We start from the raw sequence: 20,136 nt of genomic DNA, 5'->3' as shown, positions 1-20,136 counted from the left end.
TGAAATTGTCTGACTTAACATTTAAAAAAGATTATTTCTTCTAAAGAAGAGAGGATACACTGAACTAAAGGAAAGAAATGCAGTCATTAGCTCAAGATGTTCAAAAAGGTTTCCAAAGTTGTCCTTTAATGTAGGTGGTCTCAAGTGTTTGGCACTCCTGAACTGCTTTACTGTTCTGCTCTCCGTACCCTGTTACTCTGAGATAAGCATGTAAGGCATAATTGTTATATTTATGTTGTTATGTTGTTATGTTATGTTGTTTAGCAAGCAATATTAAGGGGGGACCCTGGTCTTAAGACAATACTTTTTATTTACTGGTAGATTTTGATGAAAGTTATACCATTTATGCAGCTTTTTGTGCTGATTTCAAATATGCACATTAATTTTATGTAAGCCATTTAGTTATGAAGATATTGAGCACTTTATGTTCTTTGTTTGGAGGTGAGCTGTCAATAAAACTACAGGAGTTATAAGAAAAACTGACATATCAAATCAATTTAGAACACACAGAGAATGCAAAAATCAAGATTGAATGTCCTGTTTCCATTTTAACCAAAGTTACAGCTTGTCAAAGTTCAGAGACCAAAAAGCCACCTTGACACTCCAGAAAACATGAAATTTTTAAAAACTTTCCTCATTAAATACCACAAATTCATTTATATTTTTGCACTGTACATGAGTAACTTTTTGGTGCAAAAGGAATTGCAGCAATATCATAAGTAGAACCAGAGATATCGCACCTCCAAACATGTACCGTCCTCAATATTTTGATTTTGAGAAATTGAGGAAAAACGTGTTGATAAATTTCTGAAGCACCAAAGCTAACAGTACCTTATTAAAGTGGATTCTGACCAGCTTCTGGTGCCAATGCATCGTTTACCATCGATATAATTCGCCCTCAAAGAATGAAATTTCCGGCGAACGGAACGCATGGTGCGGAGGCCGCCACCAAGACGAGTGCATTTGCATGGTGACCTCCGTAAAAGTTGGTGCCAAGTTCTGGCGCGCGATCGCCATTCTCACGTTCATACAGTAAACGCAGTCGGCCTGCAACTAGGGATAAGCGACCATTGCTCGTCTTGCACCGCGTAGCATTCAGAAGAAAGTTTATTTCGACAAGATTTGGGATTCCGCGCAATCTTCTCTATGTTCCGCATGTCGCGGGACGCTGCTTCGCGACTGCCACTGCGGCTGGTCGCGGCACTGCCTCACAGGGCGATCTATCCCGGCGTTGAAAGCTGCACTTGCTCATCTGCACCCTCACAGTTCCGTACGCGGCAGATCGTGCCGCTCCTCGCTATCGCACTGAGCACAACCCGCTATGCTACGCCGTTATCAGGCCATCGCGGACTCGACGTGGAGCGTCAGCACTTCGTCATTGATTGCAGATAACCAGATGCGGCGATGCAGCGTCTCCGGCGCATTTATCTCCTCTCGCTACCTTTTTTTTAGGCTAATAACGAAGCGTGAATCTCAATATTGCGCGCTAGGCCGACTAGGCCTAAAGGAGAGCTTTTCAAAATGGTGCCGGACCGCGAGCAGTCGACGCCGCCAGCCAACCAAAGCTCGCCTTTTGCTCACGTGCGGTGGGAGTCCAATAGCAGGGCGTGTTTCATGCAATTTTGTTCCTTTGTTTTCCGCTTCGGTGGGCTCGCCTATGGTCACCAACCGAGATATAGGAATGGCCTGAATCGCGATCTTTCGAATGACACCAAGATTATGCCCGCGGATCGCGTATTTCTCGAACTGCGGGAGATAGAAATTCGGCGCGATTTGACCTCAGTTTAAAGGGCCACACGCGCAGATTCTCATCTTTGGAACGCTGTAACACGCAAATTGAGCGATATTTTTCAACGAAACTTCGGAGATAGCTGCGGAAAGATCTCAGAATCGCGAAAACGATAAGATTTAAAATCTGATTTTCTGACTGATTTTCGGCTGCAAAGACCCGGTTCCCCCCTTAAGCTAGATTAGGTGTGCCAATGCTGGCTTCTTTTCCTGCCTGGAATGAACTCACAACAAGGGCTCTACAAATATCAAATGTTTAGCTGTAAAGCACATGGGAATTATGAGAATTGGAGACAAAATGAAATAAAATAGTATCTTCAAATAAATGTGAATATGGATAGTTTATAATAAAGCTTTTTCACAAAACATAGAAAAATAAAAAAATATTTATTGATCACTATTACACATGTGAAATCCACTCAGCATGCTCATTAGATTAGATGTTAGGATGGCATGATTCTTAATGCAGTCACAATTGATAAAACCTTTTACTTGTGTCAAAGATGTCTAATACCATAGTTTCACCTTTTGTTTACTTGGCAAGTAAGGTACTGAAAGAGCATTGTGAGCTGCTGAACCTGTTTTATTAAGAGAGATACAATGTGCTTTCACAAAGTTCATTGTTCAGACACAGGAAAGAGGTATTTCCTTATTAGTGCCAGGTGTTTCGTGACTGGCAGAGTGGGGCTGACAGTTGCTGTCAAAGGGGGCTTTGCACAGAGTGGTCGGTAGAGTTTGTTTGTTTGCTTGTTTGACATATGTTGTGAGAACGGCACGTGACTCTGCTGGTGGTTTGACGTGCTTGAGAGGTTGAGGGAATAGGCATTCTGCATTCTGCAAATTGTTGCAATCATTAGTGGTTTCATCGTCATGTGTATGCATGGAATTTGTAGTTTGTAGCTGGTCCCTTACTAAGAGAAGGGGGTACGGCCAAAAATTGCAGTGGTACACCAAGCTTACCTTGAGTCTTTAGTAAATGGCAGATTAGTTGTTTGCGCAAGCCGAGCTTTTGCATCACTCTACCTTTTTTGTTTGTTTCTTTTCTTTGCACACAGATACTGGATGCTACTTTTGATGATGTTCTCCCACTTGCTGCATCCAGAATGCCTCCTAGCTGGGGTAAGCTTTCTATTTATTTGTCAAGTATTTTGAGTGCTGTCAATTTTTAAGGCGAAAGTCTTTTTGGGCTCACGAGCATTTACAGAATTTGTGCGTCCGGGAGGATGTGTACAGTGTCATTGTCAAGAAGTGTATTGAGTTATGAGTAAAAGAATGGTTGTATGAGGCAGAGAGTAACAAAAAAAAAATTTTGCTTGTGTGAAATTTCGCTGATGTGGAGTAGCTAATTAATTAGCCAGGAAAGTCAATTCGACGTCAAAGTAGCCAAGGACATCAATATAGTGTGTAGACACCAAAACAGCCATTATCATTGGAGTTGCGCAAAAAATGTGCAAAAGCAATGCAGAGCTTTAATCTTGGGCCGCATCATTGCATCACAACATCGAAAACAGTCAGGGGAAAAGTATTAAGAGAAAAAAAAACAGTAAAAAAAGAGGAAAAACAACCCAAACAGAAAAAGTAGGAACAGTAAAAAAATAAAAGAGCAAGAAAAAGGAGCAAGAAAGAAAAAAAAAAGGAGAAAGACACAAATTAGTGAAAAGTGGCAAATGAATGCAAAGAGTTGCAGGAAAGTCTTTTTGCCTTACCGCATTTAAGAGAGATCCAAGTGCTCCCAACAAACTTTTTGATGATGTAAATTGAAAGAGGACTGAAAATTGGTTTGAATGCTGCAGAGTTTGGAACTGTAGGGATCCCAGTAAGAATGAAGATGTGGTGCTCTGCACTGCATTGCATCGTTACCCACACTGGAGCTAGGCCTTTTCATGCACACACATTCATGTAAACCGAAGGCAATTGAGGAATCTGGAGCCTCTGGTGTGTGTTGGTACACTTGATTGCTACCCTATGGCATTTGCTAAAGCCAGTCAGTCCCCTGCCATGACAGGAGCTAGGGAAAAGAGAGCATAGATGAAAAGGGAGTGGATGAATGGGCTGTATGAATGGAGTTTGAATAATCGACAGTGACATGGCAACATTTACATCATGTGCTGGGCATTGAGAACACAACTGCAAATTAGCAACATGTGCTGATGGCAGATGGTCATGGGCAGTAATGGCAAGCCATACATGTGCACAGCACGGGCAGAATGGCAGTTGTTTTACACTTAATTAAGGCAGTCAAATGATCGATTGCCACCAGTACTGGGGCATAGCTGCTCGCTGCTGAGCTGAAAACAAATCGCTGCACTTTTGTGATTCCCCAGTTGGAGCAGAGCAACTTCAGAAGCTTCAGTTTGAATGAACTGGCATATTAAATCAGTCAAATTTCATGGTTTGTTGTCAAAAACAGACAAAATTTGGGGATGGCTAAAATTTGAAGTAGTGGAAGCTCGATTATATGGCTTTCAGGGGACCACACGATACCGTCATATAACCCGGGTGTTGTATAATCGAAAATCAAAGAATGCCGGCAGTGGCGTGTGGCCTTGTGCCAAATGAGTGTCTTGAAAGGCTGCAGCAACCGACACAAAGAAAAAACCAGACATTTGTTTTGCACTGGTTCAAAAAAAAAAAAATGTTTACACCATTTTCAAAAAATCGGTAATTTTCTTTCGAGCACATTAGTTTTCTTTCAAGCGCTGCGACATCCGCCAGCATATTGCCAACGTCGTCGCACGTGCAAGCAAAGCGCCGTCAACAGGAATCCCCGAGCTGCATGCCTGTCGCAGCCATTCCACAAGAGTCGCCTCCATGACGGCAAACCTTCCTGCCTTTGCAGCTTTGTTTTTGACGCCAAATTTACTTGTACAGTAATCCCTCGTTATAACGTAATCGCTTTATTCGAAATATCTTCTGGTCCCGACCCAAACGCATTCATTTTAAGCCGCATTACTCGAAGTGCACGAAGAGCTTGACCTGCTTACAGCGAAGTGGTGAGTGGAGGCATTGCCGAGCGGCAGCGACGCTTTTGCGCATACAGTGGCAACCACATGAAGCAACAATCTCTGGAGATGTGTCACGCAATGACGACGCCAACGCCTGTCGTTGCTGTTGGCGCACACCGCACGGAGCGACGGGACTCGGCGATAGAGAGGCGCGGTTGCAGCGTTGCTCTGTTACCGCCGCCTCATCGTTTGGTTAGGGGGAGTACAACTGCGCTATATCCCATTTCTAACGCTAAACAACATGAGGTACGACACGCTAAAAAAAAAAAAAAAAAAAAAAAAGAGGATCAGCGCAGCAGAGCTCTACTACACTGCGATGCAGACTTGCATTGCAAGCAGTTACTTTCTCTTGCTCCTTTCGAAAATTAACAATATCAAGCCACACTAGCTTTTTTTTTTTCCTTTACTGCCCTACCAAGCTTTTACTGAATTGTCTCGATGCACTCATGCACGGATCAGACAAAGTGAATGTCTGCAGGTCCTTCACTCAAACTGGACTACAAAAACAACTTAAGAAAAAAAATGTCCCGAACGGAAGTTGAGTACCCCTGCCTTTTGCGATTGGCTGCCTCACGAGCTGCTTTTGGGCGATACACGAAGTTTTCTAAAAACCCAGAACTTAAGCGACAGCAACGAGCGGCCCTCAGCCCACTGTGGGACCCTGTCGCGCGGCTTGTCACCGGTCGGAATCGTATCGCTGGTGTCCCCCATAATAGAATCTACACAAAAATGATGTTTTTTTGATGCTTTGTGATGCCAGAAAATCGCGGCCTCTTGGATGCTGAAGTGGCCAAACGACCGCGGGCAGACTTTTTTCATAGCATACCATAGGGTGCGTTCGGTGAGCAAAGTTTACCCACGCTAGCACAAAAGAAAGTGTCCGTCCCTAGCTTTGTTACTCTTTTGACGGCGGAAATCGACGAATAGCAATCCGAAAACACAAAGAATTCTTGCGTTGCTGGCGGCGAGGTAATGTCATTTGCAGCACTACCCAGTGTGCCGCGCTCCTCCCCCCACCTCTCGAAGCGGCTTTGCCTTCCCTCCGTGAGATAGGCATCAGCGTTTCTGCCTTTACTCTCCCGTCTCTCTTTCCTCTTCACCCGCCTCCTCCCTGCATCCACTTCTCTCTCCCCTCCTCATTTGCTCTCCACTGTCTGCGAGCCGTTTGAACGCTAGCCTTTGCTTCTGGGCTGTTGTTTTTGAGTGACGCCACGGCTCCTCCCTCCTCCTACCCTCCCGAAGCCTTCCCGCGCTTCATGCTTCTTGGAACTCCGGTCGCCTTTCTTCCGTCTGCACACGTGAAGCCGGCCATTGCAACCGTCGTCAGCAGCGTGCTCTGACGAGGACAGCGAGATGGCCTGAAGACATGACCACATTTTGAAGCTTCTGCCTTCTGTTTTACCCACCGCTTTCACTTTAGCACCAATGGCACATGCATTTGGATCCATGCTGCAGGCATTGTGATTGCGTGTTATTTGTAGTGCTTCGTTAGCCTTGCCTCGCGTGTGCTTTTGTGGTCTAATATTGTATTTTGACTTGCTTGCAGTTCTGGTGTAATTAAATCCTGACTGCTCTAGCTTTTGTCGAGTGGTCGCTTATATCGAATTACCGCTTATGACGAATTTTTTCGCTGTCCTGATGATTTTGTTATTATGAGGGATTACTGTATTTAGGAAAATTCTTTCCTTTTTGGCCAGAATAGTTTTCAGCGACGACTCCAGAATGTTCAGGTCGCGAGTGATGCTGGCCTTTGTTGCACCCGTTCTCTTTTCGGCTTCTTCGATAATTCAGAGCTGATCTCCGATGGTTCGCGGTTTTCAACTTTGCGACATGGTGAACCACGCCACTCAATCACAGCCGAAACTTCCGTAACTATTTTGCTTTGGAAGAAGCTGATCACGTTCGGATAATCGGTACAAGTGGATTACCAGCAGTGCCGACTCCCGCGCAGAATGATCCAGGGTGGTCGAGCAGTGACAGTTTCGTATCTCAAATAAAATTTAGGCGGGCCTAAAATTTACTTCCCGCTTGCCTCTTAATAAGTGTTGCATTATGCTATATTATAGGGACCTGCGAAATGTCCTTTATTTTCAGTGTCCGAAATTGATTGTCAGTTTTTTCGTACTAATATTAAGGCAGCACATTTTCATCTCTACAGGGCTGATTGCTAGTTTCCAACAACAAACAAAATAAAATGGGCGTTGAGGCTGCGGTTGCCATCTGGAGCGGTTCGGGCACTTGATAAGCGGAGCGATAACGCATACGTTTTATCAACTGGCTGCAGTGCACCTGTATGCTGGCCTGGTTCGCAGAAGACTTCTTTTTTTTTTTTTTTTTTGACGGATGGTACCAGCCAGCTGTTGTACAAAGCGGGGTCCGTCTAAAATTACGTCGTATAATAGAGGTTTTTGATGCATTATCTCTGTGGGGGATTTGAGCAGGGCAGCATAAATTCGTCGTAAAATGCGGGTCGTCGCATGACTAGGGGACGTATAACCGAGGTTCCACTCTAATCCTATGTGATATAGTGCTGTTGTGGCTTCTATTAAGCATGTGCAATCACTTGAATGATACATGATATGCGAAAGGGGAAAAAAGATTGTTGCTATTGAAAGTAGTCGAGACCTTAAAATTAAAAGCTGAATGAACCAGACATGACTGTGCTTACACTGCTGTGTACAAGTCGTATAGGATCATCCGTAAGAGCCTCAACTTGACTAATGTGCAAGAACAACTCTTGTAGTGCGCCCCGCTGAGGTGGTGCAGTAGTTAGGGTGCTCGACTACTGTGCCCAGAGATGTGGGATCGAATCCCAGCTGCAGCGACCGCTTTTCGATGGAGGCAAAAAGCTAAGCACCTTTGCGCTGTGCGATGTCAGTGTACGTTAAATTGCCACAGGTGGTCGAAATTTTCGGAGCCCTCCACTACGGCATCTCTCATAGCCTGAGTCGCTTTGAGACATTAATCGCTCAAAAACCAAAACCAACCAAACCCTTTCACTATCTAATAAACGCAGGATCACTGCCATCACCCCTTGAAAATTTCAGTAACTCATTTTAATCAATTTGCTGTATCTGGAAAAGGTTGTTGTAGATTTGTTTCTGTTTAGTCTTGCCCTGTGGGCAAAAATCATTTGGTTGATGACAATTTCAGTTATGCCTGACATCATCTGGATGTTTGGCATAGCCTCTTGTTTTAATTTTCTTTTTCAGAGCCTGTTGTTAGGAGGACAATCAGAGGATACCTGAACCTGAACAACCTGGAACAATTGAACAGGTATTTGTAGCAGTGTGACTAGTTCAACTCTTTCTTTGCCATAAAGAGGGACTACTTCTTACTCAATCCGGATGCAACATACCATGTGTAGCTCAACGATGAGCAGAAAAAGATATGCATGAAGAAACACTGTTAACTATATTAAAAAGGGGCATAATGATCACAAGTTTGAATTTACAAAAATTGTCTTCGCTTCATATCATAACGTGTCAAATATTTATTTTTCTTTGGTGGGCTGGCTGACATTTGTGCAGCAGCGTGGATGAAAGTCATATAAAGATGAAACTTTCGTGTGTTTCGCTTTTGAAAATTTTTTATTTGAGCCCTATATTTTTATCATGCCATTAATTGGCATTTCCACCCATACTGCTTTTATCTGACATGTTGCACAACTCAGCAAGAGAAAAGAAAGGAAATTTTCAATTGTAATTATACTTTAGCAAGTTCAGAAACTCGCAGCTGCTCTTTCAAGTGTTTTGATGAAAAAATTAGTTGTGGTTTAATTCTGGTTAACCCTAGTTGAATTGCAATAGCAATGGCGGAAGCTTCTTCTGCCTGCTACATTATTCCCCTATCACACCCTATCAGTGTGAGGTGCTACATTATTGGGGACATTTAAGCTCATCCTTTAAGAGTATGACGTGAAAGTGTAAGCTACCAGCCCACATATACAGTTGAACCTGGATATAACGAAATTGAAAAAGCCCGTGAAATATTCGTTATAGGGAGGTTTTTGTTATATGCAGTTTCCGCGAGAAAGTTCGAAAAATAAATACAGAAACGAAACTAAGCTGAAAATCAAGGCTAGTGAACTCGCCCGGAAGACTTTTATTGCACTGAGAAGTAACGAGGGATTTTGCTTTGCTGTTTGTTGACGAGGGTCGGCACCACTGATCGCTCGTAGGTCATGAAAGCACTTAAAGCTGAACCACCATCGTCCAGCGAGCCGGCGACGCGGCGCAAAACGTCGATGGCGTCCAACACTTCATTCGTTGAAGGCATAGCACATGGTGGCTCGACCTCTGGGAATCCATCACCGTCGGTCTGACATCGGATACTTTCCACCAGCGCCTCATCCGACATCTCTTCAGAAGTCACGGCACAGTCATCCGCATGCAAAAAGTCGCAGAGCTGCACGTCATCCGGGGCTGCTCTATTCACGCGCAATAAACCCCAAGCTTCGGCGAGATCGGGCGGCGATGAAGGCTCCAAGCGCTCCTCTTCATCGTCAGCTTGCGCAGTCTGAACTTCTTTTGTAATGCGGGCTTTTCTGAAACAGTTAGCGATAATGTCCGCACCCGTTTCTCGCCACGATGCTTCAATCATCTCAACTGCTTGAAAAATGTCCACTTTAATTTCCCGCTGAAGACGAATGTTCAGAAGCAGCCTTTGAATCAGTCTACGCCGGTAGCTGCACTTCACGCTATTAATAATTTCTTTGTCGAGGGGCTGAATGAGTGAAGTGCAGTTAGCGGGCAAATACTGCAGTTCAGTATTAGTTATCTAGGAATAAGCAAATGGTGCGGTTCTGCTTCTTGACATCTTCATTAAATGCCCTCAAGCAGTCACCAAATATAGCCCACGTCATCCACGCTTTTGTATTGGCTACGTATTTCACGGGCATCCGGTGCGTTCCTTTGAAGCACCTGGGGCGGGCACTCTTGCCGATAATCAGTGGGACGCGCTTGTCAGTCCCGTCTGAGTTTACACACAGCAAAACAGTTATGCGAAGTTTGCTTTGCTTGCCGCCGTGGCAGACGTCACCTTTTAGGCTGAGGGTGCGGTTTGGAAGCAACTGATAAAAAAGAGCCGTCTCATCACAGTTGTAGATTTCGGACACGTCGTACCGCTCCAAAATTGCTGGAAGTTTCTCTTCAACCCAAGAATTGGCAGCATCACTGTCCGCAGACGAGGACTCACCGCTTATCATCTTTCCAGCGATGTCATGCCTCTTTTTGAAGCCTTGCAGCCATCCGTTGCTCGTTTTTAGGTCATCAAAGCCCAAGATGCAAGCATAATCAAGTGCCTTTTGTTGCAAGAGAGCGCCGCTGATCGGAAGATTTCTAGCCCTCGTGTCCATGAACCATGCGAACACCGCTTTGTCCACGTCGGCATATGTTGATGGCTTCAGCTTCTTTTTTTTGCCGTCAGCACCAGACTCCATTGCACCACGAATCGCATCTTTCGCGTTGTGTATGGTAGAGAGAGAGCTGGCTGGGATTCCAAACCTGGCAGCTATATCCTTTCTTTTGCCTCCAGCAATGGCGTCCAGAATAGCAATTTTGTCCTCAAGAGACAATATTTTCCGTTTTTTCGTGGACGTATTCATTCTCGATGTCTTAAAGCACCAACACGACCCGGCGCACAGATACACGAAGACAAAAACGAAATGCACACGCTGGAAGCAAGCTTGCCGGAACGACGTAGGGCAACAAAGAGATGGACCGAAAAGCACCGAATGAAAACAAACAATAAAGTTCGAGAAACGCCTGTCGCGCCACCTAGTGTCACGCATACGAAGTGGTGATTTCTGCATCAAAGAGTGGCGCTGCTAGCGGGGCGCCTGTGCATTATCATAATCACTACCGCGTGGGCGAGTAATATGCTCGCTCGCTGCGGCTGCGAATGTTTTTTTTTAGGCGGTCATCATTCTTGATCATTACTAACGAAAAAATCTGGCACAACTTCGCTCTATGTTCTTAAAATATGCTGCAAAAAGACTAGGCGGTTGACGGCCCGAATTCGTTATTTTAAGGTTCTCTATCCTAGCCACTTTGTTACATTGAGGTCAAAAATACATGGGTTTCTATGGGACTGGTGACGGGGAATAGAAAAACTTCGTAAAATCGAGGAATTCGTTGTATGGAGTTTCGTTAAAAGCAGGTTCAACTGTAAATGAGAAGGGTTCAATGCTGCTGAACCGAATGTGGAGCAAAAGCATTAGCTGGCGGTCACTGAGCGTTCTTATCCTTCTTCCTCTTCTTCATCTTCTTTGGGCTGTTCAAGGTCAAACCTGGCCCCTCCAGGGACGACGCGATGAGCCAAAACCTGGCTCAGTATTGCTATTGCAATAAAATAGAACTGGTTTACACGATTAGTGCTGTTGCAATGATGACACAGTTCTGCCAAAAATTTTCGATAGTCGCATCAAAGGATCATACCGAAATGTCCCGTTGTCTAGGTGAAAACATTGCACAGCGTGGACACACAGACAGCACAGTTGTCAGCGGTAACAAAGTCTCGAGCCGAAGCTTGAGTTTTCAGGCTGTCCCAGCCATCAATCGTTAAATCTTCATCTGGCTCTTGATAATTTTCCACTGAAGCTGCATCAAGTCCAATGGTAAATCCGCACTTTCTAAAACAGTGCGAGATTGCCTTTGCAGTTACATTATCCCACGACATGGCTAGAAAGTTCAAAGCATCCAAGAGTCTGATCCTCAAGTTGGCTTCTTTACGGTCAGTTTTCATCAGCAAACGCCTCAGTCCTTTAAAATGATGTTTTAAATTTCGAATTATCCTAGCGTCCAGTGACTGCAGATGGCTAGCAGAGTTCGCCGGCAGTAACCTGACTGCCACGTTATTGAACGTCATTTCTTTTGGGTGGGCAAATCACTGGTCCATGAAAAGCAAAATTTTCCGGTTTCTTGACGCCATTTTTCAATCAAGGCTTGTCAAGAAATCGCGGAAAAAATCTGCTGTCGTCCATGCCCTTCGGTTATCTTTGTAAAAGACTGGCAAACGTTCGGCCCACCAGAAACACCTCGGTTTCTTCGACTTACCTATGACGGTAAGCTGGAGCTTCTTGATCCATTAGAATTGCAGCAAAAGAGTACTGTTACTCTCTCCTTGCTTTTCTGGCTACCCTGGCATGCCTGGCCTTTCATGCACAAATTCTTCTCCGGTTGAAGGTTGAAGAAGAGGCCTGCGTCATTGGCATTAAATATGTTGCGGGGCACGTACTTCGAAATCAACGCCGGCAGCGTGTCTAGCCACTCGTCGATAGTTGCACTTCCCTTCACCTGAGACGACCCGGTAGACAAGTTCGTGCCTCTCTTTAAACTGGTGCAGCCATCCCCCAGACGCTTGGAAATTTTCAATTCCAAGCTGAAGTGCAATGCTGTCGGCTTTTTCATGTAGCACCTTGCTGTCCACGTTGATGTCAGCTGCTGTCACTTCGTGGAACCAAGTCAGCAGGACCTCTTGCAGCTTGACATGGGTCACCATTTTTGCCTGCTTGACGTTCACACTGAAGGGCTGTAAATTCTTTAAGATGACCTCTCTCTGTCTAACAATAGTGCAGAGCGTCGACGGTGCTTACCCTAGCTCTTTTGCCAAGTCAACACGCTTCTTGGGGTTTTCGTCAACCTTCTTCAGCACATCAAGGTACTCCTTAAAGGCCCACTGTCCACCTTCCGGTCGAAAATATTTTCTTCCCCGGTGACTGTGAGACTTCGCCCCTAGAACGCAAGGTCGCAAAATGTTTTTGAAAAGAGTAACTAATAATGCAGTTACAGCCACTGCAATCACCCGATTCTGTCATGCTTCTCTCCTTCCGTTCCCTCGCAAAGGTTTTTCACTCTCCTGCCCGAGGTCGTCTAGCCTCCGCAAGACAAATTCCCCTTCCTCCTCCGCGTTGGGTGGGAGGTGGGGCGTGGCATTCCGCAAGCGCGGAAAAAAAAAAAAAAAAACGGCCGAGGGAGCGCGCGCCGCTGGATTCAGTCTGGTCGTGGCGAGGGAAAAGCGCGCAGCGAGCGGTAGGCACCCATCCTTCTCCTGTCAGTCAGCGAGACGAACCAATGGACGTCGTTCGCGGTACGTACGTCATTATTGTGGCCCGTCGGGCCAGCGCAGGTAACGGGGAAGCTGGCTTCCCACAGGAGAGCATGAGAGAGCTTTGAATTTTATTTTCGATGCTTTGCGGCGCGCGTGTCACTGTAGCATTTTGCACAGACTATCTCCGGTACCTGATTGAAACACTGGGCTCCTTTGCTTAAAAGGGCCTTCCCTGGACAGTGGCCCTTTAAAAGAGAAGGCTTTACTCTTCCGTAACATGGCAGCAGCGAACACTTGCGTCCTCTTCACGTTTGGGCAGTTCACATCACAGCGAAGCACAACAAAGAAGCGGCGGATGGAGAACTGCAGTGGGGCAGCCAGCGGCACAGGTTTTTTGGGAGGAGCCAGCGAGACAACTTTTCGATAGACCAGTGAGCTGCCAGCGAATGGGTGACGTACACTATTGGGCACGTGTTTCTCCTTTGGCCGTCCTTGGCTCGTCGAATTGCTACAGGTTACAAAAGGGAGGGAGGATAATGTGGCTAGCGGGGGTGGAGAGAAGATTAGCGGCCACAGTGGGTACCCTGTCCCGCTCTGAGCGCCATCGGTGGCTCGGCTTGGGCATTTGTACAACGTTTGTATCATCCACGGCGGGGGTTGGAAAGGAGTCAGCAACGGCCGCAGCGGGTATGTTCCCCTCTTGAGACCAGCCATACTGGCCATTCACAGCTCACATGCGCTGCTGGTTTGCGCGTTTGTATCATTTGTATCATTCTTATCACACCGAACCTTAATATATTCTGTACAATGTAGTCCGTTCAAAGCATTCTTAAAATTTGTATCAGCTGTAGTTATATCGAGATTCTACTGTGGACCATTTAGGTCTCAAGCAATGGAAGTTGATTAATTACTATCTTGCAAACTAATTTAATTGGGCTTCAGGGGGCAAAACGGCATATGAAATCAGCATAAAAAAATTGAATGAGGTTATATGGTTTTATTACAATTTTTTTTTATTGTGTAAGCAATACTACGCGAGGTTTCAGCCTGTCGCGTAAACTCTGCTGGTAGCCTTGTTCGACCTTTAGAGAAAAAGAAAATAAAAAAGCGAAAAGAAGAAGAAAGGACAAAGAGAGAAGCTACGTCAGCTTAGCTTACGCAACCTACTCGGTTTAACTAATACTAAACCCCAGCTAATTTTTTTTTTCTGTTCTGTATGCACCTCATGCTATATAAGTTAAACCTGGCTTTAATAAAGCTCCACGTTTCATATTCCTCAATATCACATTTGGAAATCAATGAGGTCCCATTTAATTATGCGCATTTGAATTCCAATCATGCAATGAAGCTGTTGATGTGGTTGACTATGGGACATGATGAACATATTAAGGCAACCATTTCATTAGCGATTTACATTAAACTTGGCCATACCATGCAAACGTTTTACATAAAGTACACTTAAAACTCATTCGAAATTCACAGGACCAGAAAAAAAATTCGAATTATCCGATGTTCGATTTATCGAATGTCCTCGAGACAACTTACAAGAACCATTTGCATTATGGTTAATTTTGCAGTATTTACTTGTGTAACGAACCCACTCATTTAATGGACCTACCCCCCACCTTTTCGAAAGGAAATTAAAAAAGCATTAGTCGTTAGCGCGTCCCTCTGTTCTGCGCAGTCGCAGTCCATGGTGCATTTCTTTGCTGCGCAGCGATAACATCACTATGTGCTCACTTTTTGAGGTTCGTTCTAGTAGGGGAAGGGGGGGGGGGGGGGGGGGGGGGGGCAAACTAGAAAAGTGACAATGCTCATCTGGTTGTGCAAGCCTCTTTTGCAGTATGTTGTTTATCATGCGACGATTGGGGCGGGTGCCGTTGATTGCCACAAAATCATTGGAATGTGTGATAGCAGCAAACGCCTTTCGAAACGAATAATGATAAAAGCTGGCGTAATGATCGCAGCCAACTGCGTGCTTTCATTGCTGACTGATGGGCGGAAGGATGGACAACTGTCGCAAGAAAAAGCTTTTACCGCAATAACGATCTGATTTGGAGATCCGTGGCCTTGGCCGCCTTTCCCTACCCTTCGGCGCCGCCGGCCGCCGTACTGGTCATGGCACCATTTAGGCTTTAGCCACTCTTCCATGGTTTTACTTGGTTTCATTTTCTGTGCCAGTTTTGGACATGCGCAGTCTCTAACTATGCCGCCCTATCGCAGAGGCGTTTCTTTGGCCATGTGCTTGGCACCAGGCCATCCAAACACGGCAATGCTTAGTTCAAATTATCCGCAGTGGAACTAACTCACGTTCAAAAAAAGGGGTCATGCCATGCTTATGCAATATATTACAGTTTTGTAGTCTGGCAGATAATAATGGGCCTTAGTATTTTATTTCCAAGATTTGAGCTCACTAGGTGCATTCTTTTTTTCAAAATGAGCGACTGAAGTTGAGACCGTGAAGCTCCTCCTACCCACAGCGATCGCCATTTTGACATGCTTGGTCACGTCACAGACCAGCCACCGCGTCATCTGCTGCTGTGCCGGCTTCGATAAGCTGCCGATACACAGTACTATTTTTGTGCTTGATCAAAGACCAACATTACTCGCAGTGGTCCTACTGAGCATGTTACTGAAAACAGAACACAGACTGCATTGAAGCGCGATTTAATTCTTGCCCACTGATCCACTTTTAGTGTGGCTGCCGCCACTGTCCGATGGCAGTACTGCCCCCACTGTCGTAAACACCGCCGCGATGGCCGTACTGACCATGCCTTCCACAAACCGTCTGCGTCAAGGATACGGCGGATCCTTGCGCCGGTGGCAGAAAACTACACAAATTTTTTTTTTTCTCGTAACAATAATATGCCCTGGGCTAAGAAATTTAAAAAATGAATGCTTCTTGAGCAATGTTGACACATATGGTCGCAGCCGCATAGCAGCTTCCTCCGGTGCAGTACCCATGTTATTGTATTTGCTAGCTCTAGTGCTAAAGCATCAGCAAAAATAATTTCTTTTACTACGAAACAGTAGGCTTGAGAGTGAGGAAGTTTCATGATTGAGTAGTCCAGTTACTGTAACTTCCACTGATCAATTACAAAGTGCCGTTCGCTGTAGCTTCGAGGCGAAGCAATCTAGGCCTAGTGACGATTAGGGAGAACAGACGACCAAAGCGCCGCCATCTGCTGCGCTTGGGGCAGTACTGTTGTGGTAAGCTTGCGGCACACGGTGCTGTAAGTCTTGTGAGCTTATCGTCTGCTTTCATTATGCGGCTTGCCAGGGCCAGACTTGGGCCTGACAACGATCAAGCAGCGCCAACGATGCTGCTAAGAGGTTAGGGGCATTGGGTGCCTCGATGTAGCGTGCTGCACCCTCGCTGCTGCGTTGTCTGGTGGTACTCACAGTTTGTACAAAACCGCCGTCGGACAGCACTCTATGCACTGTATTTTTATGTATTGCTTTCCACTGCTTTCAAGACGTGTTTCAGTGTACAATGTGTACATTGCTGGAATGGGCCAGCTCTTTCGTGCTCTGGCGCCAACTTGCATTTGAATCTCGCCTTCGCCTCTAGTTCCTAGGGATCGGAAATCTCTCTTTGCGCTAAATGCAGTTAGTAGCATGATGGGCATGACTGCTGCTTGGTGTGCCCTATCAGCTTACCACACTTCACTTAAAGATCACGTCTTGATGCTGCTCGTGCACAGAACATGCGGCAGACGACACGGCGTCGGCCTGTGTCGTTACCGGCTGCGCGGGTTGCCAGATCAGCAAGTGGTTCACGAAGAAATAAAAAAATTGGATATAAAGATATCTACAGCTCCGATAGAACTGAAAAACTTTGTGGTTTAGTTGCTTGGCACATCAGGAATACGATGCAGTAAACGGTTTCTATTCCGAAGTTGGTGTCATGACCCCTTTAACGGGCTTTTTTGTATACTGACCTCTATGGAGATTGGCCTCACCAAGTAGTATAGTGCGAATTATTTGAAAATTCGAATTATTGAGGTTTGAATTAACAAGCTTTTAATATATAGCAATATAACATATACCTCCAAAGGAAAATACTGTTCACGTTTTACAGCAAGCAAATGCAGTCCACACTAGCATTGCTAAATTACTTTATCAGTTTGAAAACTGGTGTGGCACTGAATAAGAATGCCCTTTTCATGGCATGCAAGACATGGTTTGTCCGGTAGTTTGCCAAGGCTGAGTCTAGTGATGCAGCCTCATCTTTTTTACATTGCTGTCAGCCTCAGTTTCATGTTGATTTTCATGTGTGTATGTACTGTGGGTTCCGCATGCAGCTGCAGAGTACAGTCAAATCTTGAAAATGTGAATCTCATGTCGCAGAAAAATTTGTACCCTCCGAAATTTCATTTCATCAAACCAGAACAAAATCCATGTGCAGAAGCATAGGAAATGCATTCATGCTGACCTATTTCTGGCTGGGGGGATTTATTTACAGTCATTACTGAAATTCTTGCAATTTATTTACAGCCACTTGGTCACAGCTCTCGTAGTGAATACAGTATATCTGGTTTTCACGATATTAACAGTATGACTGCTGCTGCAAGCTTCTTCCTGTGCTTGCAGTGCAAATTGTGATTGCTGAGTCAATAATGTACAGGCCACGCGCCACCGTTAATCACTCCCTTTTCGTACAGCATGATTAGCAGTCAGAGTCAAAAATGTGTGAGCAGCGTGTAGGGGTTGAGGTTGTCATTGTGACTCATGCATCTGTATCATCCATAGTGTTGTGCGAAAGTGTTCGGAATGTGCAAAATTCAACATATTGTGCACCATGCACTCTGGCAAAGGAATTAGGCAAATTTATATCAACCGTGTTTATATCAAGATTCTGCTGCATTTTGCTGGATTTGCACACTTTAATGTGATACATCCTTACAGATTCAGCACAATTTGCAATAGCCCAGCTTGTCCGGCTTATTTTTCAATTTGATGTAGACAAATATTACAAGAATTTGCAAAGCTTTTATGGTTATAAGCGTAAGCTTGTAAGTGCTTTTTGGAACAGCTGTTTAGTCGCAATCCAGTCGTACAGTTGGGCTAGTACCTTTGTCCTGGCAGCTCTAAGAGTACAGAAATATTTACCCCAATTATAAATGACTTCCGCCTTGCCGGGGTGGCACAGTTATTACGGTGCTCGACTACTGTTCCCAAGGATGTAGGATCGAATCCCGGCCTTGACAGCCACTTTTCGATGGAGGCGAAAAGCAAGGTGCCCGTGTGCTGTGCGATGTCAGTGCTTGTTAAAGATCCCCAGGTGGGCAAAATTTTCGGAGTCCTCCACTACGGCATTTCTCATAGCTTGAGTCACTTTGGGACCCCACAAACCAAACCAAACCTATAAATGACTTCTTTGATGCTGTAGAAGCAAAGTGGTAACTAGAGGTATTATACATGGCTGAAAAGAAATGCAGGTAAATGACACACCAACTTTTACACTTATCTTATGTAGGATGATATTCAGCTTAATGCTGGACATCACCTTTCGCTAGGGGTGGGTGAATGTGGAAATTTTCGAATATGAATTGAATACGAATATGGAGAAAAAAAATGAGGTCATTTTTTCGGCATGCAGTTTTTTTTGGGTGATAGAAATTGTCAGTAATGCAGTTTTTGTTGCTTTTAATGAAGTCATTTTGCAGGCAGACTTTTTTTTTTTGCATTTGAAATAATAGTTTTCAGGCTATGGAGTGTGTTATGGTACTTGCCTAAATACACCCTATTTGATTCAAGGCTTTGTGTTATTGATAAGGAAATTAATAGCAAAGATCCTAATACATTTTTAAACTCTGTTTCCTTAAATCTGACCTTAGATATGGAGGCCCTGTTCTCATGTACAGACGAACACGAGATGAAATCATTTCCACACAGTAAGTGTCTTGTTTTCATCATAATGCAAAGCGATATGCATGGTTAATGAATTGGTGTGTTATGGCTGCAGGGAGTCAGCACAAATAGTGAGCAACCGTGGAAACGACCTTCTGATTGGCTTCCTGCGACACCGGTTAGTTTGACAGTTTTTTTCCTAGCTGTTTTCGCTATCTTTTATTCTGATTCAATTTCCTTTTGTGGATATTTTTTGTGTGAAAGAATGCAATGGCAGGACATGTTCTTTGCAGCTTCCCAAAGCTTGTGACTGAAGAAACTTTATGGGCACTCCGTGACTGGCTTTCAGGAGACAGGGGTCACCAGAGTAAGTTTTGTGCTATGCAACAGCTTCCTGACATTTCAGTGTTTATCTTTTGCAAGCTTAACTTCAACTTGTAAGGTAGGCAGGTAATATCTGGGTCCCTGACATTAGCAATATTAAGGTAGTTGACACTATAAGGAAGTAATTACTTGCTAGCACCTATTCATACCCATCTATACATTTACAAAGGAAAGCTATACAGCTCGCACTGATTTCACGATTAAAAAAGAAAATTGTTATAATCCAAAGATCAAATTCTAGACGCTGCCAATTCGGGACAGTTGCTCCACCAACTAAGCTAACCAGGACCTCTAATAGAAGGCACGATTGCTCAGTAATTCAGTTCGGGATCTAGTGGGGAGTAGATTCGAAATAAGGTGACAATTATTCAATAGCACACGGGAGTAGGTTAGCATCGCTTCCAGATTATGGGCTATTCATTTTGCAGGAACAGCCACGGCACTGTTGAAAAAAATATGTCTTTGATTGGCAGTGTTCAGTTTTCTGGTTCATACTGCGCTTAATTGTTGTGAAATTACATTACAACCTTACAGGGGCAGTTCAATAATCTTATTTGATCACAGCCCTTCTATGGTAACTCAGTAGTTATTGCACTCAGCTGTTGTGCCCAAGGATGCAAGATCAAATCCCGGCTGTGGGGGCTGCTTTTTGATGAAGGTGAAAAGCAAAGCGCCCGTACATTGCTGAAGGTGAAGAGCAAAACGCCCGTACATTGCTGTCAGTACTGTACATTGCTGTCAGTGCACATTAAAGGACCCCAGGTAGCCGAATTTTCCGGAGCCCTCCTTTACAGTGTCCCTCATGCGAGTTGCTTTGGGGCATTAAACCCCATAAATCATCAATTTTATTGCCATTTTATCATATTTCTGTAAGCTGCGTCACTAGCTAAAATTTCTTGCGATTAACAGAACTGAAAGATTGGATTGGCCTTTTTGTAAAAGTTGTAACTATTGTTGTGTTGACATGCAAGAAAGCTGGACTGGCACTTGAATGGTAATTGCACAGTGCTTGATAATGCTGTCCATCAAAGCATTTTCTTGCTTGTCATTGCAATTC

The 20,136-nt window shown here is 44.7% G+C and overlaps 1 protein-coding gene across 4 annotated transcripts in view; it reads left to right on the top strand.

Moving 5' to 3' along the window:
• LOC146202765 (phosphatidylserine lipase ABHD16A) overlaps positions 1–20,136 on the top strand; it is a 116,321-nt gene that overhangs the window by 48,541 nt on the left and 47,644 nt on the right. For all 4 annotated transcript variants that reach the window (XM_084588319.1, XM_084588320.1, XM_084588321.1 and 1 more), the window contains exons 13-17: positions 2,844–2,907; positions 8,006–8,069; positions 18,683–18,739; positions 18,811–18,873; positions 18,989–19,062. In XM_084588319.1, coding sequence (XP_084444445.1) covers positions 2,844–2,907; positions 8,006–8,069; positions 18,683–18,739; positions 18,811–18,873; positions 18,989–19,062 — 322 coding nt within the window. The remainder of the gene's footprint in view (positions 1–2,843; positions 2,908–8,005; positions 8,070–18,682; positions 18,740–18,810; positions 18,874–18,988; positions 19,063–20,136) is intronic.

Source organism: Amblyomma maculatum, chromosome 1 (genome assembly GCF_055883805.1).
Source record: "Amblyomma maculatum isolate TAMU_Amacu chromosome 1, ASM5588380v1, whole genome shotgun sequence".
Lineage (NCBI taxonomy): Eukaryota > Metazoa > Arthropoda > Arachnida > Ixodida > Ixodidae > Amblyomma > Amblyomma maculatum.
This window is presented reverse-complemented; position numbering and strand designations above follow the sequence as displayed.